General features: G+C 33.4%; 2 protein-coding genes and 1 long non-coding RNA gene across 7 annotated transcripts in view; all 3 read right to left on the bottom strand.

Annotated features, from left to right (window-relative positions):
* The window catches only part of LOC127837245 (CDP-diacylglycerol--inositol 3-phosphatidyltransferase-like), a 74,184-nt gene that overhangs the window by 21,475 nt on the left and 26,939 nt on the right, over window positions 1-25,770 (bottom strand). The gene's annotated exons all lie outside the window — the stretch shown is intronic.
* On the bottom strand, window positions 6,287-9,484 carry LOC127837248 (uncharacterized). Of its 2 annotated transcripts, none has more exons than XR_008029196.1 (4): window positions 9,334-9,484; window positions 8,915-9,020; window positions 8,509-8,608; window positions 6,287-8,210 (listed from the first exon to the last, which is right to left on the bottom strand). It is a non-coding gene; the product is annotated as an uncharacterized LOC127837248 (long non-coding RNA). The 2 variants fall into 2 exon arrangements; XR_008029197.1 differs by lacking the exon at window positions 9,334-9,484 and adding an exon at window positions 9,190-9,314.
* Window positions 21,150-24,851, bottom strand: LOC127837246 (uncharacterized). The gene is made up of 6 exons (XM_052364166.1): window positions 24,114-24,851; window positions 23,755-23,814; window positions 23,009-23,089; window positions 22,234-22,335; window positions 21,894-22,023; window positions 21,150-21,280 (listed from the first exon to the last, which is right to left on the bottom strand). Exons 1-5 carry the CDS (start codon window positions 24,229-24,231, stop codon window positions 21,902-21,904), a joined length of 483 nt encoding a protein of 160 aa, XP_052220126.1. The 5' UTR covers window positions 24,232-24,851; the 3' UTR covers window positions 21,150-21,280; window positions 21,894-21,901.

Here is a 25,770-nt window from a genome sequence, read left to right as displayed (position 1 = left end):
AATAGAATACCATGCCTTGGCTGTTGTCATGAACGTATAACAATAGGCGTAGCATGTTCTATATGTTGACAATAGAATACCATGCCTTGGCTGTTGTCATGAACGTAAAACAATAACCGGAGCATGTTCTATATGTTGTCATTAGAATAACATGCATTGATTGTTGTCATGTACGTATAACAGACGGAGCATGTTCTGTAAGTTGACAATAAAGTATCATGCCCTGACTGCTCTCATGAACATATAACACCAGGTGAAATATGTTCTATATGTTGACATCAAAATACCATGCCTTGGCTGTTGTCATGAACGCATAACAACAGGCGGAGCATGTTCTATATGTTTTTAATAGCATACCATTCCTTGGCTGTTGTCACGAGCGTATAACAACAAGCGGAGCATGTTCTATATCGTGACAATAGAATACCATGCCTTGATTGTTGTCATGTACGTATAACAGACGGAGCATGTTCTGTAAGTTGACAAAAAGTATCATGCCCTGACTGCTGTCGTGATCATATAACACCAGGTAAAAGATGATCTATATGTTGACAACAAAAAACCATGTTTTGGCTCTTGTCATGAACGCATAACAACTGGCGGAGCATGTTCACTATGTTGGCAATAGAATACTATGCCTTGGCTGTTGTCACACGCGTATACAAAAGCGGAGCATGTTCTATATGTTGACAATAGAATACCATGCCTTGGCTGTTGTCATGAACGTATTACAATAGGCGGGGCCTGTTTTATATGTTGATAATAGAAAACCAGGCTTTGGCTGTTGTCATGAACGTATAACAACAGACGGAGCATGGTCTGTGACTTGACAATAAAATATCATGCATTGACTGCTATCATGAACATATAACACCAGCTGTAGCATGTTCTTTAGTTTAAACCTATTTATTTTAGCTCGATTGCATCTAAAGCCTTAGGCTTATATAAACGCTCTCGAGTCCGTTTCCTGGGCCTAGAACCAGTACTTGGTGTCTTTGGGGAGATCTTAAGAATGCTCCCACGGTAGGGATCGAACCCGTGACCTCCCGGTCGCTAGGCGGACACCATATCCATTACACCACGGCGACCTAGCATGTTCTTTATGTTCCGGTAAAACAATAACCGGAGCATGTTCTATATGTTGTCAATAGAATAACATGCTTTGATTGTTGTCATGTACGTATAACAGCAGGTGGAGCATGTTCTGTATGTTGACAATAAATTTCATACCTTTACTGTTGTCATTAACGTATAACAATAGGCGGATAATGTACTATATGTTTACAATAGAATACCATGTCTTGGCTGTTGTAATGAACATACATTATAAAAAAAAAGGTGCTCGGTTAATATGTTGATAATAGAATACCATGCCTTGGCTGTTGTCATGGACATATAAAACCAGGTAGAGCATGTTATGTATGTTGACAATAGAAAACCACGTATTGGCTGTTGGCATGAACGGATAACAATAGGCGGAGCATGTTTTATATGTTGACAAAAGAATACCATGCCTTGGCTGTTGTCATGGACATATAACACCAGGAAGAGCATGTTCTGTATGTTGACAATAGAATACCATGTGTTGGCGTCTTGGCTGTTGGCATGAACATATAACACCAGGTGGAGCATGTTCTGTAAGTTGACAATAAAATACCATGCCTTGGCTGTTGTCATGGACGGATAACAATAGGCGGAGCATGTTCTATATGTTGAAAATAAAATATCATGCCTTGACTGCTATCATGAACATAGAACACCAGGTCGAGCATGTTCTATATGTTGACAACAGAATATCATACCTTTACTGTTGTCATGAACGTAAAACAACAGGCGGGGCCAGTCCTATAGGTTGCCAATAGAAAACCATGCCTTGGCTGTTGTCATGAACATATAACAAGACCAGATGGAGCATGTTCTAGATGTTGACAACACAATACCATGCCTTGGCTGTTGTCATGAACAGATTAGAACAGGCGGAGCATGTTCTATATATACTGACAACAGAAAACCACGTCTTGGCTGTTGTCGTGAACATATAACAACAAACGATGCATGGTTTATATGTTGACAATAGACTATCATGCCTTGGCTGTTGTCTTGGACGTATAACAACAGGCGAGGCATGTGCTATATGTTATCAATAACATGCCTTGATTGTTGTCATGTACGTATAATAGCAGGCGGAGCATGTTCTGTATGTTGACAATAATATACCATGCCTTGGCTGTTGTCATGAACGTATAACAACAGGCGGAGCATGTTCTATATGTTGGCAATATAATACCATGCCTTGGCTGTTGTAACGAGCGTACAACAACAAGCGGAGCATGTTCTATATGTTGATAATATACTACACTGCCTTGGCTGTTGTCATAAACGCATAACAATAGGCGGAGCATGTTCAATATGTTGACAATAGAATACCATGCCTTGTCATGAACGAATAACAACAGAAGGAGCATGTTCTGTATGTTGACATTTTAATATCATGTCTTGACTGCTGTCATGAAAATATAACACCAGGTAAAATATGTTCTATATGTTGACAACAAAATACCATGTTTTGGCTCTTGTCATGAACGCATAACAACTGGCGGAGCATGTTCTATATGTTGGCAATAGAATACCATGCCTTGGCTGTTGTCACGAGCGTATAAAAAAGCGGAGCACGTTCTATATATTGACAATAGAATACCATGCCTTGGCTGTTGTCATGAACGTATTACAATATGCGGAGCGTGTTCTATATGTTGACGATAGAAAACCATGCCTTGGCTGTTGTCATGATTGATAACAACAGACGGAGCATGGTCTGTAAGTTGACAATGAAATATCATGCCTTGACTGCTATCATGAACATATAACACCAGCTGTAGCATGATCTTTATGTTGATAACGGAATACCATGCATTGGCTGTTGTCATGAACGTAAAACAATAACCATAGCATGTTCTATATGTTGTCAATAGAATAAAATGCCTTGATTGTTGTCATGTACGTATAACAGCAGGTGGAGCATGTTCTGTATGTTGACAATAAAATATCATACCTTTACTGTTGTCATTAACGTATAACAATAGGCGGAAAATGTCCTATATATTTACAACAGAATACCACGTCTTGGCTGTTGTAATGAACATACATTATAACAAAAAAGGTGCTCGGTTCATATGTTGATAATAGAATACCACGTATTGGCTGTTGTCATGGACATATAAAACCAGGTAGAGCATGTTCTGTATGTTGACAATAAAATACCATGCCTTGGCTGTTGGCATGAACGTATAACAATAGGCGGAGCATGTTTTATATGTTGACAATAGAATACAATGCCTTGGCTGTTGTCATAAACTCATAACAACAGGCGGAGCATGTTCTATATGTTGACAATAGAATACCATGCCTTGGCTGTTGTCATGAACGTATACAATAGGCTGAGCATGTTCTATATGTTGACAATTGACTACCATGCCTTGGCTGTTGTCATGAACGTATAACAATAGGCGGAGCATGTTCTATGTGTTGACACTAGAATACCATGCATTGACTGCTGTCATGAACATATAACATATTACATACTGGACAGGTGTTTTTCCCAGTGTATACCAGTTCCCCACGCGAACCATCTACGCCACAAACAAATGGAGACTAAATCAAAATTAAATGTCATCTTTGTAAAAATTCAAATATCTTCAATTAAAACTTAATTACATAGGAATTGACACTGTATTACAAAATGTGTTCAAAAATTCGCAGTCTAGTCAGTTTATTATTAAGGAGTGCATGGACACAATCTTGGTAGTCACATTATGCGACTTCGGGCCGGCAAAGCGAACACACGCATGTGAATGAAAGTCAATACAAAACAGGTTTAGTTTGAAGTAACATTTGTGCTATTTTAATGTATTGTTGATTGTTATTCACGTAAAATAATATGGTAGTTTCAGCTTAAATATCAGCAGATGTTGTAGCAATAAATACGATCATGGTGATATTGTAATATTATAGTTGTTTGTGGTGTTCTTGGTGATCTTGCTGTTAAAGCGTTTTTAATTTACTTGTTTGTATTTGCTTTAAAATATGTACGGGAAGGATGCACACAAAACAAATTCCATATGCTTGACTAATGTATACACGTTTTAATTGAACTTAATTTAACTTAGATAATAATTAATATTCATCATTATACATTTCACTTTCACAACATCACATATATACATTTAACAAATCAGCACATATATTACACAACATCAAACATCTATTTAAACGTAAAACTGACTAGGTTTGTACGGCTTTTCAATAATTATCTATCTGAGTTATATATGCACTTATTTGTTAAGTACCAAACATTATTTTTGAAATCATAAACAAAATCCATTCAAATAGAAAACAAGAGCTGTGTTTGTGAAACAAAAATGCCCCCTACTGTGCCGCTTTGAAACCATATATTTGACATTTGACCTTGAAGGATGACCTAGACATTTCACTACTCAAAATGCCAAATTTCATGTTGCTATCTTCAATATTGTAAAAGTTATGACCAAGGTTAAAGTTTTGGGACAGACACACAGACACATGCATTCAATGACAGACAGACAGGCCAAACACAATAATCCCCCGATCATTCGATCAGGGGGGCATACAAAATCTCCCTGTTGCGAACATGTGTTTAAATGTCAACTAAATAATAAAGGTCTCACAAGTTCAGCAGAAGATTGCATCACATGTCACTAGATGTTGTGGCATGCTTAGTCTTTCTTATCCGTATTTTATGTCGGTCTTGTTTAAAAAAAAATAAATGTAACACTTGATTTAATTTTAAATATTAGATTTTTGAAAACTATTATACAACACATGGTTGTAATGTAAACATATGTTAATCAGAACCAACAGTACTCAAAAGAATTATAAGTTTATAAAACCAACACAAATATTGATAATCGCAATGTTGAGTAAATATCGTACATGCATTAAGATTTAACAATAAACATAAAACAACTGTTGTCCAAAGGCATAAGGCAAAATTCGTTAATAATACTTTCGTTTTATAGTATAATGTACAGTTTCTCTAATTCAAGTAAAATATCAACTGCAAAGACAAATTCGTTAATTTGATAAATAAAAAACAGAAAAAAAATATTCTACGATACTGTAAATACAAACTCCAAATGGTCTTTTTGTTGTCTGTAAAGTGATGCATTATGTTTTTGTAATAAATTATAACCTGAGATTTAATTGAAAAGTAACCAGACCTTGTCAGATACAATATATTGTAAGATGCATGAAGAACTGATATTTTGCAAATTAATAAATATTTCCTAAGGCTTTTTTTATAAAAACAAGTCACATTAAATCATAAAATTTACAGCTAAAATGTAGTTCGTGTTTTTTTTGCTTTTCATAAAAACACCATATTTATATGCTACTGTTAGCGCCTTATAGACTTCCTATTTAAAACAAAAAAGTATTAAGGCAAAAACTATAAAATTATTTACAACACAGAAATTAATATAAACCATTTAAAATATAGTTTATTAACACCTTGTTCCAAACTATTTATCCGAAACACAATATAGACGGTCATTAGGCTTACATTATAACACTGCCATACATATGTACTATTGTAAACGCCTTACTAAATACTTCCTTTTTGGCACAAAAGAAAGTATTAAGGCAAACACTGCACAATTATATACAACACCAAAAGTAATTGAAACCATTCAGAATATAGATTATAAGGGCCTTGTTCCAAACTATCTATCCGAAATTAAACAATAGACAGTCACTAGGCTTAAACTTTTACAATAAAATATCTATATACTCTCTCTCCTATTAACGCCTTATTAAAGACTTCCTTTTTGGAATAAAATAAGAATTAAGGCCAACACTATATAATTATATATAACACAGAAAGTAAATAAAGCATTTAAAAAAAAGTTGATTTAGCTCATTGTTCCGAACTATCTGTTGGAAACAAAACAATATACATTCATAATGCTCAAACTATACAACATAATAATAAAATAAGAATATCAAAACATAACTTTTTTCATCGATTGATTCGGTCATTATGCAACAATTTGACAAGTATAAGCAATTATACTTTAACAATAGAAATATATTTTTATGTTCCTTATTTGTAAAACCAGGCTTGAGTCTCTGTTTAAATACACCATTATTTTAAGAACAATCAAATATGGGTTTTTTGTAATCAATTTTTTTTTTCAAAGCAATTTATTGAATCAAAACTAATTATTTGACTATCTTTATCACTTAAACATCATCAAATATATAGAACACATCATATATATGTTAAACACATACCGGTAAAACATCTATATAAAAGCAAAGTTGACTAGACATTTATGGCTTGCATTAATAATCTGTGCTTATAATATATGCACTTATTTTCAAAATAAAACTAAAATAAAATCTGCTTCTCTCGTCATTTATCACAATGGTGTGTTTATCCAATTATTATAATATATGCCTCCAAATTAGAGTGGAGTAACACATGCAACCACAGAACAGCATACTCCTACCACGCTCAGTCTTTTATATCTGGTTTTAAGCCAGTCTTGTTATTTAATAAATGCGACTCAATTTAAAATATTAGAAATACCATCATATTCAAATGTTACATTCTACTAAAGTTAAGTTTAACACAGACATAATAACTAGACATAGTAAGTCCTATATAACTCCCCCATCCACCAACTTGGAAGGAGGCTATGCTACATTTGTAATTTTAATGTGAAATCTACCCATATGAATGTGTTTGCGATAGTCTGTCAGATCATGAGTTATGCCCGATAAAAAAATGAAGTTCAGTAAAAACATTCAAAAATTATATCGCCCTTTATACAGGCTTCAAAAAGCATAGTAATACATACAAGATTGTTTTTATTCAGTGGCCAGTTAAACAGAGTTTGGTCAAGAAACATATATTTACAAACTTAACCCAACAGGGAGACCCTTTGAAGCATACATGAATGCATAACATATAACAATACAGAATACGCAATTGGGATTGAGTGATCGGTTCAAGCGGAAACACAAAATATATAATTTTAAAACGAGTGTTTGATATTTATTTTTGAAAATTACGTTATTTCCGATATAGTCAGAAATAATACATCTGCAAACAACACTTCATATATTTGCGTTTCATCTAATATGGAAATGCCAACATGGACTATTTTAATTGTTCATACTTAGCATCGACCAATAAAATATAACGAAAGTGGGAGTTGTTAACCTTATTTTATCCCGTATGACATTCAAAACTTCTGAAAGACAACAATTTGCTCGTCCACATTGACTCATGCAACTATTCATAGTAAGAAACAATATGACAATTTGTCAATATTAAATAACTCGACTAGATGTTTTGACTAGAAGTGTCTCATGTAGACAAAGAAAGGAAAGTAATACATCCAATGTCGTCTATCTTAGACTAGCACATCCCGCACATTTTAAAGTCCTACACGTAGGCATTATTCCACATTATATTCGCATCGTTTGCAAATGAAAGTGTCCGATCCTGCACTGTGTAGAGCTTCCCCTACACAGTGCGGCTTCTTGTGGCAGTAGCACTCGCACATCCCACAACGCATATAAAATATATCATAATAATTATATGTACGGTACAATGGACAACAATAAAACAATAAATGGTATTCAAATAACCTTATTCGTTCTTTTTTTCTAAATTCAGACATCATAAACTTATTGAACAGTTATATTTCAAACATATCAATAAATTAGGCACTTTATGTAGTTTTCCTTTGCCAGTATTTTCGTCATAAAATATAACATTGATCGGCATATAAAGTCATTGATACCCATTTGAGTATTTTCGGACATGTTAATTTGTTTAAGCTGTAACTTGACCTAGATATTGGCCTGAATGTATTTCCATGCGTATAACGGTAAACTATTGTACAATTTTCTATTGTTATACCGGATTTCCAAGTTTCCTCTTTAAATACATACAGCGATAGCTTCGTAACTCAAAAATCTATTATAGATCAATAGAATCTGTTAATTTTCCACACGGTGAGAGAGCAAATCCAAGAGCAAAATGATTAATTTTTTTTCTACTTTACAATCTAAGAATGAAATGATTTTAAAATTTTAAAATTCTTACCAACTTTCCTCCCCTTCTGGTTTCCAACCACATGCAGGACGGCACTCTTAAACATTCACTGAATATAATACATGATAAATGTAGGTCATGTGAAATATTATAATACAAACAATTTAACATATTATTCCGAAAATTCGATAATGACATACATTTATGATAGACAAATAAGGCGCTTGAAAAAAATGGAAAAAATAAACTGTAAAGGGTCCGTTAATACATGATGGCTTGTACTTATACCTACACTTGCCTTATACTAATTATGTGGAATTTATTTGATACAAAAACATTCATAATATAGTCTTAAGTGTTGAACTTTCCACTAAAAATTCACTTGTAACATTCAAATGTATTGATACCTTCATATAAAAGAAGAGTGGCTGCAATCTCTTTTCTTTTGTTGAGCACGTCCTTCTTTTCAAAGAAACATGGCAACCCCAAAATATTGTTTTCTGCGAACTGAAATTAGTACGTGTTTGAATAATAGTAACGCATTTAAGCAAAAGGCCGGTTATGATTTTATTTTATGACAGTGGTTTATACTGTGTACATGTTCCTGAAATTTTGATGCATAGTATAATTTAAATTTTCACATATTTTTCGTCAAAAAAGAGCTCCTACGAAAAACACCTAAGGTTTAAACTGTTAGTATGATCCTTGTTATCTTGAAATCGACATTATGTCGTCAATTTGAAATAAGGTTTGCCATTTACACAATTTTATCACATTTTAAAGAAACATATATTACAGCGATTGATGTCATACCATCACTATGTAAATGCCACAGTTGAAACCATCAGTCTGTTTTGAATGAACTGGAACTTCCAGCCTCCAGTTTGTGTTGTCATTCAAGGTTCGTCCGAGAAAGTTTCTGAAGAAAGAATGGCAACATGCAATTAAACGACCAAAATGTTTGCACATTTACATAAAAAAAGAATTGTTTAATTTTCACGCGAGAAAAAAACGGAAAAAATGATTTGATAAAATGTAGTTTATGTTATCAGTTGATGCTGTTCACTTCAGTACATTATTCAACTTACTTCCAGTTTTGTAACATGTGTCTTTGTTGGAAGGCTGTTTCTCCCAATGAGTTATAAAAGTACAGTACTTTCTTTTTCGGCTCAATAACCTGTAAAAATAAACTAGAGCTATCACTAAGAGTGATTCATTCCCCCACTACAAACCTTAATTTAACATATAAGCTCAGTTGAATTATCCGAAGGGATATTAAAAAATTATAACTCTCTGATTATACTCCTTTAATTGACGTTTCGGCATAATGCCTTTATCAAAACATTGGAAATTATATGTCAACTACATTTTTACGTCTTTTGACTGCACAATTTAAATAACAAAGAAAAATGTTTTTAAACGTCAAATGACGTTGTACATGATGACGTCATAAATGGCGTTATATAAAATGGCGCCAAAAAAATGTAAAAATTCGCCAAAAATGAAATGACGTTAAACACTTACATATTGTATCTTAATCCTATGTTAAATGTGTGCTTTATATATTTAATAAATTGATATTTTACAATAAAATAATCATCATCATATGTAATTATAATCTACCTTAACTTATTATTAAAATTAAATAGGGTAAACTTATTTAATGACTCTTATTATTTCAATCCATATCTATGTATAATATTCAAATGATATTTGATTAAATAATCATATATACTTGCTATTCTATATATCATATACACATTATGGACAAGATAAATTGCATAAAGTACTATTAGTTTTACATCCATTTATGTTGATGATTAATATCAAATGTTTTTCACATATATTTTTTACAAGATAGTTTCCCGTAGCAGGACATCAAGTTGATTTTTTGTATTTAGTCCATTTGGTGATTGCGTTTGAAACTTCTTTATAAATTCCAATTCTTTAATAAGTCTGTAATAATGGGAACTGTCTCTTATTTGTGTTAACACTGATACACCCATATCATGCACTCTGTGGCCTGCACCATTGAAATGTTCTGAGATTGGTTTCTCTCTTCGTAGTCGCACGTCAGCCTCGTGTTCTTTGGCACGTTCCTTTAATGATCTGCTCGTCTCTCCGACGTATACCATCTTTTGGCATTTAATACAAAATATACCGTACACCAAGTTATAAATGTTACAGTTCTGTTTTATTGCTTCGTTTGGAATGTCACTTTTTGGGTTGTTATGAAAACCTCTTGTCAACATTTTACAGACTATACAATTAGTCTTACACGATTGTGGTATTAGTTGAAAACGTTTGTTTATTTCTTTGTTTGTTTTTCCATGAACTAAAATGTCACCGATATTCCTATCTCGTCTGTATGCAACTATTGGTACGTCTGGGAATATATTTTTCATTCTGTCTGATTTATATAGTTTGTCTGTATGTTTTCGAATTATTGAGTGGATATTTGGAAGGTTGTTTGAATAAGTTATAGCTAGTGGTACTCTCTTGTTGGCTGTTTTATTTGTTTCTTTCTTCTTAAGTAAGTCTTTCCTATTTAAATTATCAACTCGGGATAGCTCATGGTTTACAAATTTATTTGGATATCCTCTTTTTTGTAGATTCTGTTTTAGTTCTTTTTTACGATGTCTGTATTTGTTTTCGTCAGAACATATTCTTTTTAAACGTATTCCTAATCCATAGGGTATTGCTTTCTTCACATTTGTTGGATGGTCTGAGTCATATTGGACATATTGATGTTTATCGGTTGGCTTTGAGTATAAATCAGTTGTTATTTTATTATCTTCTAGTTGAATTTTTGTGTCTAAGAAATCTATCTGTGCTGTGTTCCATCTTAATTCTACTTTGATGTTTTCATGTATTTTGTTAGCATAGTCGAAAAATTTCATGAGTTCGTCAATTCCATGTGTCCATAGTCCAAACCCATCATCTATGAAACGTTTATAGAATATTGGTTGTTTATTGTATTCAGATAATTGTTCATCCCATTTTCTCATGTAACAACAGGCATAATTTCTCCCAAGTTTCGATCCAATAGCTACTCCCTCTTTTTGTCTGTATTCTTGTCCACAAAATTCGATCACATTATTTTCTAAAACAGTTTCAATCATTTCAATCACCGCTTCAGTGTTGATGGTCTTAGTACAGCGTTCATTTAAAGCTTGTTTGCACGCCTCTAGGCCCTCTTTCTTTGGAATCGATGGGTATAACTTGACAACATCAAAACAGTATAAGATAATTCCTTCAGGTAATGGTGTAGTTATTTCCCTCTCTATAGCGTTTAAAAATGTTGTGGTGTCTCTTATATAGCTTGGTGTTTCTATAACATAGGTTTCTAGCTCCTTTTCTGCTACCTCTGCCATTCTTTCAGTACTTGTTCCAATGCCATTTACGATTGTTCTATACGGGTTGCCTTTTTTTATGTATTTTTGGATTTCCTTTAAGTTTCCCTCTTGATGGATATTTTGGTATCAAGTATTGTTGTAATTTCTTTGAGATGATGCCGTTTTTAAATAGTTTATTTGCTAGTTGCTTCACCTTTGTGTTTGCATTGTCAAGTCCATTCCCATTAGTTTTTTCATATGATGTGCTGTCATTAAGTTCATTCCGGAGTTTTTCTACATATTCATTTGCGTCTGTTATCACTATTCCAGAACCTTTGTCTGCAGGCCTTATTATTATACTGGAATCATTTAGTAACGTGTGCAATGCTTGTTTTTCTTGTCTTGTGATATTTGACTGTCCATTTTCTTTTATGCCATTTAGAATATCATTTTTAACTGCTTCTATATAAGCATCTAGCCACTTTTCTCTACCAGGTTCAGGAGTAAAACGGCTTTCTTTCTTTATCTCATATTCCTCCTTTTCATTTTTCCTTTCTTGATTTTCATCACTATGGAAATACTCTGCGAGTCGCATCCGTCTCTCCCATTCTGCTAGGTCACTGTGTATCTTAGATAAATCTACGTGTTTTTTAGACGGTACAAAAGATATTCCTTTGGATAATAGACTTGTTTCTGCTTCTGTTAACTTTCTTGAAGACAGATTAGTAACAGTGTCAAGACTATTATTATTTGTTTCAATTGTGTCTTTTTTTGCTGGTTTATTTTCACCCTTGTTTTTAGTTCTTTTATCGTTTGATTTAAGTTTTTGTGTATCACACTCTTGCGTTTTTCTATTTTTCTTATCTTGATAGTTCATTTTATGCCCTCTTTCTTCAAAATTGCAACAGGACTCCATTGTAAAACAATCTATTTGAACTTCCCTATTCATTCTCTCATATTCAGGAAGGTATTGATGTTTGTTTTGGTCCAATTTTATATGCAGTAAAGTAAAATGCTGCATTCTTAATCTTAGGAATATTTTTCGTTTTGTTTTTACTCCATTAAGTGGTTGGAAAAGTAGTTTACTTGTAATATTTTGGTCGTCAGCAAATATGCATATTTCACTTAAAAATAGGGTTGCTGCTGCATATATTTCGGCTTCAGTTGCCCACGATTCAACTCTTCCGTCACTAAATGAATGATTTTCTATATGCTTTGTGATACTTCTATCTACGTATTCTTTGTAAACATCTTTTAAGTCCTTCATATGGTTATTAATTTTTTGTCTAACTATTTCGTGCTTGTTGTCATTGTTATATATTTCTTTTGCAATACATCTGTAGAAACAGTTCCCATCCATTTGTATGGAACTTTCTTGAAAATTGTCTATTGTTACCAATGAAGATAAAAAATCTAACTTACAGTTCAACAGCTTGTAGAATTTTTCATTCTTTTTCTGTGTAAGTTCAGCTAGCTTCCGTTTTGAAAACAGTTTATGGTCGTCATTGTTTAAATCTTCCACACATACATCGCTTCTTAGTTTGTTAATTTTCTCTTCACAAGCTACCAATGTGAGTTCCATGAGTTTCACCGACGCATCTTGTTTGATTTTTTCACACTTGTTTAGTATTTCATCGCTACAGTCTATCTGAATATTCCAGTTGATCTTGAATCCTTCTGGTACAATCCCATGTCTTACACACTTTGATATAAAATCTTTATGTGACACATAACGTAAGTATTTTTCCATCTCTTGGCTATTGCAGTCCAACACATCTTCCATTTTGTTTTTCGGAGTTAAAAAACATATAAGCTCAGTTGAATTATCCGAAGGGATATTAAAAAATTATAACTCTCTGATTATACTCCTTTAATTGACGTTTCGGCATAATGCCTTTATCAAAACATTGGAAATTATATGTTAACTACATTTTTACGTCTTTTGACTGCACAATTTAAATAACAAAGAAAAATGTTTTTAAACGTCAAATGACGTTGTACATGATGACGTCATAAATGGCGTTATATAAAATGGCGCCAAAAAAAAGTAAAAATTCGCCAAAAATGAAATGACGTTAAACACTTACATATTGTATCTTAATCCTATGTTAAATGTGTGCTTTATATATTTAATAAATTGATATTTTACAATAAAATAATCATCATCATATGTAATTATAATCTACCTTAACTTATTATCATAAATTAAATAGGGTAAACTTATTTAATGACTCTTATTATTTCAATCCATATCTATGTATAATATTCAAATGATATTTGATTAAATAATCATATATACTTGCTATTCTATATATCATATACACATTATGGACAAGATAAATTGCATAAAGTACTATTAGTTTTACATCCATTTATGTTGATGATTAATATCAAATGTTTTTCACATATATTTTTTACAAGATAGTTTCCCGTAGCAGGACATCAAGTTGATTTTTTGTATTTAGTCCATTTGGTGATTGCGTTTGAAACTTCTTTATAAATTCCAATTCTTTAATAAGTCTGTAATAATGGGAACTGTCTCTTATTTGTGTTAACACTGATACACCCATATCCTGCACTCTGTGGCCTGCACCATTGAAATGTTCTGAGATTGGTTTCTCTCTTCGTAGTCGCACGTCAGCCTCGTGTTCTTTGGCACGTTCCTTTAATGATCTGCTCGTCTCTCCGACGTATACCATCTTTTGGCATTTAATACAAAATATACCGTACACCAAGTTATAAATGTTACAGTTCTGTTTTATTGCTTCGTTTGGAATGTCACTTTTTGGGTTGTTATGAAAACCTCTTGTCAACATTTTACAGACTATACAATTAGTCTTACACGATTGTGGTATTAGTTGAAAACGTTTGTTTATTTCTTTGTTTGTTTTTCCATGAACTAAAATGTCACCGATATTCCTATCTCGTCTGTATGCAACTATTGGTACGTCTGGGAATATATTTTTCATTCTGTCTGATTTATATAGTTTGTCTGTATGTTTTCGAATTATTGAGTGGATATTTGGAAGGTTGTTTGAATAAGTTATAGCTAGTGGTACTCTCTTGTTGGCTGTTTTATTTGTTTCTTTCTTCTTAAGTAAGTCTTTCCTATTTAAATTATCAACTCGGGATAGCTCATGGTTTACACATTTATTTGGATATCCTCTTTTTTGTAGAAACTCATGGAACTCACATTGGTAGCTTGTGAAGAGAAAATTAACAAACTAAGAAGCGATGTATGTGTGGAAGATTTAAACAATGACGACCATAAACTGTTTTCAAAACGGAAGCTAGCTGAACTTACACAGAAAAAGAATGAAAAATTCTACAAGCTGTTGAACTGTAAGTTAGATTTTTTATCTTCATTGGTAACAATAGACAATTTTCAAGAAAGTTCCATACAAATGGATGGGAACTGTTTCTACAGATGTATTGCAAAAGAAATATATAACAATGACAACAGGCACGAAATAGTTAGACAAAAAATTAATAACCATATGAAGGACTTAAAAGATGTTTACAAAGAATACGTAGATAGAAGTATCACAAAGCATATAGAAAATCATTCATTTAGTGACGGAAGAGTTGAATCGTGGGCAACTGAAGCCGAAATATATGCAGCAGCAACCCTATTTTTAAGTGAAATATGCATATTTGCTGACGACCAAAATATTACAAGTAAACTACTTTTCCAACCACTTAATGGAGTAAAAACAAAACGAAAAATATTCCTAAGATTAAGAATGCAGCATTTTACTTTACTGCATATAAAATTGGACCAAAACAAACATCAATACCTTCCTGAATATGAGAGAATGAATAGGGAAGTTCAAATAGATTGGTTTACAATGGAGTCCTGTTGCAATTTTGAAGAAAGAGGGCATAAAATGAACTATCAAGATAAGAAAAATAGAAAAACGCAAGAGTGTGATACACAAAAACTGAAATCAAACGATAAAAGAACTAAAAACAAGGGTGAAAATAAACCAGCAAAAAAAGACACAATTGAAACAAATAATAATAGTCTTGACACTGTTACTAATCTGTCTTCAAGAAAGTTAACAGAAGCAGAAACAAGTCTATTATCCAAAGGAATATCTTTTGTACCGTCTAAAAAACACGTAGATTTATCTAAGATACACAGTGACCTAGCAGAATGGGAGAGACGGATGCGACTCGCAGAGTATTTCCATAGTGATGAAAATCAAGAAAGGAAAAATGAAAAGGAGGAATATGAGATAAAGAAAGAAAGCCGTTTTACTCCTGAACCTGGTAGAGAAAAGTGGCTAGATGCTTATATAGAAGCAGTTAAAAATGATATTCTAAATGGCATAAAAGAAAATGGACAGTCAAATATCACAAGACAAGAAAAACAAGCATTGCACACGTTACTAAATGATTCCAGTATAATAATAAGGCCTGCAGACAAAGGTTCTGGAATAGTGATAACAGACGCAAATGAATATGTAGAAAAACTCCGGAATGAACTTAATGACAGCACATCATATGAAAAAACTAATGGGAATGGACTTGACAATGCAAACACAAAGGTGAAGCAACTAGCAAATAAACTATTTAAAAACGGCATTATCTCAAAGAAATTACAACAATACTTGATACCAAAATATCCATCAAGAGGGAAACTTAAAGGAAATCCAAAAATACATAAAAAAGGCAACCCGTATAGAACAATCGTAAATGGCATTGGAACAAGTACTGAAAGAATGGCAGAGGTAGCAGAAAAGGAGCTAGAAACCTATGTTATAGAAACACCAAGCTATATAAGAGACACCACAGCATTTTTAAACGCTATAGAGAGGGAAATAACTACACCATTACCAGAAGGAATTATCTTATACTGTTTTGATGTTGTCAAGTTATACCCATCGATTCCAAAGAAAGAGGGCCTAGAGGCGTGCAAACAAGCTCTAAATGAACGCTGTACTAAGACCATCAACACTGAAGCGGTGATTGAAATGATTGAAACTGTTTTAGAAAATAATGTGATCGAATTTTGTGGACAAGAATACAGACAAAAAGAGGGAGTAGCTATTGGATCGAAACTTGGGAGAAATTATGCCTGTTGTTACATGAGAAAATGGGATGAACAATTATCTGAATACAATAAACAACCAATATTCTATAAACGTTTCATAGATGATGGGTTTGGACTATGGACACATGGAATTGACGAACTCATGAAATTTTTCGACTATGCTAACAAAATACATGAAAACATCAAAGTAGAATTAAGATGGAACACAGCACAGATAGATTTCTTAGACACAAAAATTCAACTAGAAGATAATAAAATAACAACTGATTTATACTCAAAGCCAACCGATAAACATCAATATGTCCAATATGACTCAGACCATCCAACAAATGTGAAGAAAGCAATACCCTATGGATTAGGAATACGTTTAAAAAGAATATGTTCTGACGAAAACAAATACAGACATCGTAAAAAAGAACTAAAACAGAATCTACAAAAAAGAGGATATCCAAATAAATTTGTAAACCATGAGCTATCCCGAGTTGATAATTTAAATAGGAAAGACTTACTTAAGAAGAAAGAAACAAATAAAACAGCCAACAAGAGAGTACCACTAGCTATAACTTATTCAAACAACCTTCCAAATATCCACTCAATAATTCGAAAACATACAGACAAACTATATAAATCAGACAGAATGAAAAATATATTCCCAGACTTACCAATAGTTGCATACAGACGAGATAGGAATATCGGTGACATTTTAGTTCATGGAAAAACAAACAAAGAAATAAACAAACGTTTTCAACTAATACCACAATCGTGTAAGACTAATTGTATAGTCTGTAAAATGTTGACAAGAGGTTTTCATAACAACCCAAAAAGTGACATTCCAAACGAAGCAATAAAACAGAACTGTAACATTTATAACTTGGTGTACGGTATATTTTGTATTAAATGCCAAAAGATGGTATACGTCGGAGAGACGAGCAGATCATTAAAGGAACGTGCCAAAGAACACGAGGCTGACGTGCGACTACGAAGAGAGAAACCAATCTCAGAACATTTCAATGGTGCAGGCCACAGAGTGCAGGATATGGGTGTATCAGTGTTAACACAAATAAGAGACAGTTCCCATTATTACAGACTTATTAAAGAATTGGAATTTATAAAGAAGTTTCAAACGCAATCATCAAATGGACTAAATACAAAAAATCAACTTGATGTCCTGCTACGGGAAACTATCTTGTAAAAAATATATGTGAAAAACATTTGATATTAATCATCAACATAAATGGATGTAAAACTAATAGTACTTTATGCAATTTATCTTGTCCATAATGTGTATATGATATATAGAATAGCAAGTATATATGATTATTTAATCAAATATCATTTGAATATTATACATAGATATGGATTGAAATAATAAGAGTCATTAAATAAGTTTACCCTATTTAATTTATGATAATAAGTTAAGGTAGATTATAATTACATATGATGATGATTATTTTATTGTAAAATATCAATTTATTAAATATATAAAGCACACATTTAACATAGGATTAAGATACAATATGTAAGTGTTTAACGTCATTTCATTTTTGGCGAATTTTTACATTTTTTTGGCGCCATTTTATATAACGCCATTTATGACGTCATCATGTACAACGTCATTTGACGTTTAAAAACATTTTTCTTTGTTATTTAAATTGTGCAGTCAAAAGACGTAAAAATGTAGTTAACATATAATTTCCAATGTTTTGATAAAGGCATTATGCCGAAACGTCAATTAAAGGAGTATAATCAGAGAGTCTTAATTTAACAGTTGATATATAAAAGTAATGTGATTTCCAATTGGAATAAATGTACACTGTCTATTCTCGATAGAACTCACTAAGTTATAACTACACATTAAGTTTAGTGTTTGTAGTTTGAAACACTTTCATAATATAGCCAATGTTGAAGCTGACACAGTGACCTTTACCTTGAGATCTGAGAGTTTGTGGTGCTCAAAATTCATTGATATGCATCTAAATATGAAGGTTGTTTGTGGCAGCACATTACCGGTAATCAAGACTCTATGTTTATGTTTGTTTAATGAGAGAACACAGTGACTTTAACCTAGTGACCAAAATGTAGTTTGATATGTAGAACTTATTGAGGTGGTTATACATATATGAAAACTGAAGATTATAAATGGAATCACTTGAAGTTTCCCATTAGAGGTCCAAGTGACCTTGACCTTTGACATAGTGACCTGAACAAGTGCTGTCGCCATAGGGTGACATGTGTCCCCTATAAACGCTTTCATAGAAGTTATTGAAATTCAAGAAATGACCCCGTGATCTAGTTTTTGACCCGGCATGACCCATATTCAAACTTGACCTAGATAATATCTAGATACAACTTTTGACCAAGTTTGGTAAAGATCGGATGACAATTGCTTGACTTATTGAGCGAAAACTAATCCGGACGGACGGACTGACTGACGGACGGTGCGATGTTAATATGCCTCCAGAACCTATGTTCTGGGGGCATAAAGTGATGTGGTATGTAAGACTAACAGCAGAGCATCAACGTATGAATTCTGAAGGTTGTAGATGGAAGCACTTTTCTTATTTAGTCAATAATACAGTTTGCTATAACATATCGCATTGACTTTGACCATTCACCTAGGGACCCGAAAGAGGGTCTGACAAGTCATGTAAAGATCACCAAGGTGCATCTACATATGAAGTTTGATATTTGTAGGTCGAAGCAATTCCATTCTGAAGCCAATGTTAAAGTTTTCTATTTAGAGGTCACAGTGACATTGACCTTTGAACTTATGACCCGAAAGATAGTTGTCGTTTAAGTCATTGAGGTATATCTACATATGAACTTTGAAGGTTGTATGTTTATGGGTTCAAAACTTATTCATGAAAATAAAATCGGGACGTGCGGACAAAAAATCAGGAAGAACTGACAAAGTAAATTTGACATTTGACCTACTGTCCGGAAAGAGAGTCGACGCGCAAAACTCATTGAGGTGTATCTACATATGACCTTTGAAGGTTGTTTGTTTATTGGTTAAAAAGTCATTCGTGGAAACAAAATCTGGTCGTCCAGACGGGACGTACGGACAACAAATCGGGACGTACGGACGGGACGTGCTGGGATAGGGACGGACGGGACAAACATATTCTTTTATAGCCCCCCCCCCCAACAGTCTGTGGGGGTATAAATGTAAGCGTGTTTGTAAAATACAAATTAGTTTTTTTTACAGGTAATCTTGCCGTAAGCAGGTTGTAATTTAAGTTTATGTTAGCAAGTCTACAGAAATGGCCCACATGTTGACCTGTGTTTAATTCCACGAGTAAGACGTTGGCTCGTAATAAAAGTACCTGGACGATATAATGCCATATTAATACCAAATGATGTGAACAAAAAGTTTGCTCGGCTGAATGAAGTTCAACTTCCATGAATTTCCTAGAATATTTTGTCATGTTTTTTTTTGTCGTTGTGGATGCTGTATAAAATAAATCACTCAAGTATAGCGACCCTCGTGATTATATCAGTACTCATCTGAACTCAAAGCATGCATTATTGTTCATTAATTGCAACACACTAAAATAGCGTTTTTCATGCATCATAATTTTGTCATTGACATTGATATTTAGATTGGAACAATAGCAGCATACTAACCAGGAGATTCCAGTGGTTACCCCTTTGAAAATAAGCTCCAACAATCATGTCGTATTCATAAACTCTGTACTGTGAATTGTTTAATAAAAAAGTAAAAACAAGAGCCGTCACTGTAAAATGACAATGCCTCCGAAGGGTCATTTGACATTGCATTTAGCACTATTGATCAAAGTTGAAAAAAGTCAGCAGAAATGTAACGTTTATAGTCCTGAGAGGTGTTGTGTCCAAAATTAAATAAATGCATTTGTTTAAAAACAGTCATGGTACAATTAATTATGAACAACATCTGAAAACTGGATAATCAGATTTTCAAGGTCAATTTCATTCAGAAATCAAGTTAAAATCAATATATGCATCAGCCATATAAAGATGGCTCGTTCAAGAAAGATGGTGTCGTGCCAAAAATGAAAATTAAAAGTAAATCCATTCACATGTAAGAAAGATATTACCAATATTATAGTTAAAATAGGGTATCTTCATAGTCAATGTCATCCTACAGTCAATGTCATAAAATTAATTTTATCGAAAAGATCTTGTCTCAAGGGGTGTTGTGTTAAAATATAAAGTAAATCGATTAACCTGTAAGAAAGATATGGCCCGTGTTAAGAGTTAAAAAAAAAGTACCTTCAAAGTCAATGTCATCCCGGGTTCAAGGTCATAAATTAATGTGTGATCGAAAAGATCTTGCCCCAAGGCCATATTATCCAAGTATGACTTATAAGGAAATTATGACCAATGTTAAAGTTTTCGGACGGACTGACTGGCGGAATGACAGACGGACAGTTCAAAAACTGTAAGCCTCCGGAAACACTGCGAAAATGAACAGATGCGTTAATACAATTAAATTTGTTGTAAGTAAATCAGGGATTTCTTGCAAAAATCCACGAGCATTATAACATATACACACTATACAGAGAAAGCGATTTTTTTTTTTGATTTCATCCAAAGTAACAATAACGTATCTTTTTGCACTGTATTACGAATTAATTAACTTTATTTATGTTAGTTCGCTATATCGAAAGATATATTTACGTTATTATTTTTCGGCTTATGGGAATCATTCATGTTGCTAGTCATAGTTGAACAAAGTTCATGCTTGATCTTTATTTGACCCTTGTCGATCGCAGCTTGGCTTAGATGGGCCATATAACCGTCTATGACCTGGAAAGTTATGCCATGATTATCTTCATTGTTTTTAAGACATTATAGAGGATAGTCAGCAATGTGTTATAATATTGATAAAAACACCATATACAGTACTTGCAGTGTAATGTTATTAAAACCGTGGTACCAATAGTCTTTACAGCATAAACAAATAAGAGCAATGCATAACGGGTGCGACGCTCGGCTGTGGTTGCAGTTTTGAATAAAAGAAAGCTGGTCAGATATTTTTAAAGATGTAACAGTGACCTTAATCTTTGACCTAGTGATCCAAAAATGGGTGTGGCATGTAGAACGCACCAAGATGCAGCTACATATGAAGTTTCGAATTTGAAGGTTGAAGCACTTTGATTTTAGAGCCAATGTTCAAATCCTTAACAAAATGTTAAGGTTTTAGCACGACGCGGACGGCGGACGACACGACGAGCTGGCTATGACAATACCTCGGGTTTTCTCCGAAAACAGCAGAGCTAAAAACCACTAGTTTTGTAAGTACGTAAATACTTCCTTTGGAAGTACGGGACTCATTCTCGCTATGGCTATGAACATGCCCGATCATAATATGTGGTTAGCCTCTTATTCACAAACATATTAAATGGTACAACCAAACTACCTGATCTGTCAGCCATTCACCAATATCCAATAACGAATGTAATTGTATGCTATGTTTACGTTATGGACCTTTCCCGCTATGTAGTCAGTGCCATCTGGCAAAGCCCATATTTTTTCTACCGCGTTCTTGGCTGAAAAAATAAAGCATCGGCGTTTGTCAAAACATTGACCTTATATTTGTAATAATTTATTGTTTTTACATTTTGAAACAAGTTCGAAATACAACAGTCGCTCTCGAGACTTATTCTAGATTGAAGCAACCTCGAAGAGAAAGAGGGAGAAAGAAAAAGAGAGAGAGAGGTTATGGATACGAAATATGTAAGGACATTAAATGAAAGTACCTTTCTGAGAGTCGATATCAAAGTTAAATTCGTTTTCATTCTTAAAGTTATCATCCCATTTCACTTTTTTGCCTGTTCTGTCCCTTTCACATTTTCCTGACTCTGAAACAAATTAATGAAAGCATTATCAATAACGGAAAAGTATGTAGTTTCAATGCACAGTTCATTTTTAGGCGTGTTTTTGAGTCTGATCGCATTTTCCAAACTTGTTAAACAACGACATCATTTCACCCTTTTCTGCGTGTCAAATCAATAACGGCAGACTCAGAAAGAATGTGGGGTCGTTTTCGCTTTTAAGTCAACATATTGGAATATTTGTTATTGCTTTAATTGTGTGTCTTGCTTACCAAATCAATACCAAACTAATAAGCTTCACTACTTAAGTTCCGGAAATAATATGGCCATTACGCGGGGTACTCGAAAAATAATGCGACCTAAACCATGACTCCTTTACTTCAAGATCAAATGGAATATACCATACCATACATAAAAAGTAATGGCATCATTTCAGCTCCGCGAGTCGATAGTTCATATACTGCATTAATTTACTTAATTTTGCTATTGTTTAGTTAATGGAGTCCTTGGATGTTTGTTTACATTAAAACACTGGCTCTTTTCTGTGTCATTTTAAGGTACTTTTTCTGACAATTTTAGAGACGCATAAGTATTGTAGCAGCTTCTTAAATTCAATAAGTAAGAAAAGTTCATCAAATTAAATAAAAAAATGTTCATATGATCATGTATAGTAGGCTTATATTGAACTCATAAGCAATACCATTCTCTGTGATTTCAGTCGCCGGCCTTTTCTTTCCTCTAGTACTCAAAGACAGTTTCGCTCGTTTACCTCTCTTTTTAGCTGTAAACATAATTAAAAAATTCTTTAAAAGTTAATAAATATTTTTGAAATTGTGTGTTAAAGATTGTATGAAAACATTTATAAAGCTGTTAAAAGTACGTGAATCCCGAAGGGTTTCTCGTTATAACATTCCTGGTGTTTTTCAGACAACCATGCAAAACAAAAATATCAAATATATGCGTAATATTTACATTTAAAATAAATGGAACTTACAAATGGTTTGAGTTCAATTTTATGTAAACAGCTTCTTTATTTAAATATTGGCGCAATTTTTCTAAATTCCTAAACAGTCACAGAAATATAAATACCTTTTACTAATGTTATCATATAGTATATTGGTTACTAACATGATCTGAGTGCAAATCGTGTATCAAGAATACGCAACAATTCATAGTTCTGCCCCGGGAGCTAATATTTTTCATCGAAGAACAAAACATATTTTGATTCAATAGTTTAACATAGACTAGAGCCCAGGAAAGTCAAATGTTATATTTTGAAAATACATAACATAAGACAGAGCAGAATACCTCGGCACATTCCCTACTTAATTTAAACTGGTGTATGCGTCTTCTGAATTTTAATCCTGTAATGTTTTCTTCCTTTAATTCAAGACATTCGATAGGTGAAAATTAGCTCTTGATTATATTTCATCTTTCGGAGCATACCTGGTATAGCATATTCGGACGGGTTCTCCTTAAAACTTTCATCATCGACAAACGACGTTTCTGAAATGAACTTTGAAAATATGCATGTTTCATCGAGAAAACTGTATAAATAAACGTACAATATAATGAAAATCTGAGCACCTACCTCAGGAATTGCTTACTCAGTCACTATATCGAATAATATAATAATTTAACTTTTGCTGTAGTGCATATTTGCTCAATACAGAAAAAGATTTGTGTTTGTGGAATGACTGCTGACATTTAATTAGCCCGCAAATGTAAAGAGACGGTAACACTAATTTTGTTAAAATATGCATAAAAGAGCAAATCTTTGTTCTACATGATCAACATGATCGTACCTGTCTTGGTGACACCCTGTTTGCGTCTTTTGCGCTTCGGAAGTTCAGTCATACCAGTCCTATTAATTTCAGTCTTCTCCAACAAAAGTCCACCACTCTTTGGATATGCTTCTGTCATCTGTTCCACTACGCTACTCAATTTTTCCCTTACACCCTCAAGACATTCTTTTGACTGGATCAGGAAACCGAGATTGTGAATTTTGCTTAGCAGTTCTCGAACTTTTTTTGAACTTGCCTCTATTCCTGTTAATAGCGAAGAGGATGGATGTTCGAAGTGTAGCTTATCCTCATGTTTGTTCTACCTCTCCTACTGCTTCCATGGAGTTATCTTCATTTAGGAAACACGGAAGAGTGTTATCAGATTTGTTGAAGAGGTCACCGTCCAGGTTGAAAATAGGGTTTGCAGTGTAGATATTGCACAGCGAAGAAAACGACACGTCATCAAAATGACGAAATATTGCTGCAAAATGCTTACAGGGCATATGGGTCTTCCATAGGGTCTGCACTCACATGATGGCATTGTCGCTTCCGTTCCAAGACAAATCGGGTATACTTTCGCACCTGATCTGACAATGAATGAAATCTCGTCCAGACGCGTGATATAATCAGCTGTGATTGATAACGCTTTAGTCTCAACATCCTTCATATGCTGCACCAGCTGAAACGGTCTATGCTGAAGGGAGACAGGCACGTGCTCAGCTGCTTTCCTCCATCCACGAGACATTGTAATGTTTGCTGTTAGGTACCTTAAAAGTAAAGGTTTTACAATTCATTTATGAGCAAATTATGTTTTTGAACAAACGCTTATACGTGTTATTTGCTAAACTAACAAAAACTAGATGGAGTAACAAAGCAATTCGTCATTATACTAAGAAATATTTCTTTTATATGCACAGCAACACCACAAATATTGTCAAATTTACAAAATTTATGTTAACATAAAAGACCATGGGCGTTATAATTATGTTGCGGGACAAGTTCCTTTTGCCGCAAATTCGGTCCTTCAGAAAACATTGGACGATATTGTGTGTTTCAAAAAGTCCCTATAATTAAGTTTTGATGTATGAACGTTTAACGGTACTACAGTTCACTTTCAACTAACTTTAGACCTTGAAGTATATGCTGTTTTAAGGTAGCTTAGGTCGATATTTGCAATTTACGGTAAATGCGAAATCATAAAAATTAAGATATCTTTTAAAATACTGGGGATACTTTTGTGCAAGTATTTTGAACAGGTATGTAAACATGGTATACCTTACCAACAATATAGTAACTCACGTGACGTATTATACCCAAAATAGTTCAAATAAGAAATTCCCTTCGACCATCATTTTTTGACCAAGCCGCAAAATGTTATCTTTCTCCTTATCATGAATTCTCTTTCTGTTTCTTGTAGGTAATGGAAAGCCGTAGGGATCAGTGCCTCTGTTTTTTACGTATTCAATAAAAATAATTTAAGAGCATTATGAGTGACAAACATGTCAAATTTACCCTATCCCAGTAAAAAATATAGTCTAAATTTAAGATTAAGCATTTTATCAAAACTCTGTTAACTATCCATTACCTACGGACATGTAAAGCAGAAAACATTAGCATAATAGCGGGTAGTTTTATTTTTTCCGTTTTGTTCAAAACTTGATGGTCGACTTTAAATTTG

This window comes from Dreissena polymorpha, chromosome 7 (genome assembly GCF_020536995.1).
Source record: "Dreissena polymorpha isolate Duluth1 chromosome 7, UMN_Dpol_1.0, whole genome shotgun sequence".
Classification (NCBI taxonomy): domain Eukaryota; kingdom Metazoa; phylum Mollusca; class Bivalvia; order Myida; family Dreissenidae; genus Dreissena; species Dreissena polymorpha.
Note: the sequence above shows the minus strand (reverse complement) of the source record. Positions and strands in the feature narration are given on the sequence as shown.

Excerpts from the sequence above, each read along its gene's own strand:
- LOC127837246 (XM_052364166.1), bottom strand. The coding sequence starts at position 24,231 with ATGACAGAAGCATATCCAAAGAGTGGTGGACTTTTGTTGGAGAAGACT. Across the intron at positions 22,336-23,008 it reads GACTGAAATCACAGAGAATG|AGTCAGGAAAATGTGAAAGG; the intron begins GTATTGCTTATG and ends AATTTGTTTCAG. Across the intron at positions 22,024-22,233 it reads TGATATCGACTCTCAGAAAG|CCAAGAACGCGGTAGAAAAA; the intron begins GTACTTTCATTT and ends TTATTTTTTCAG.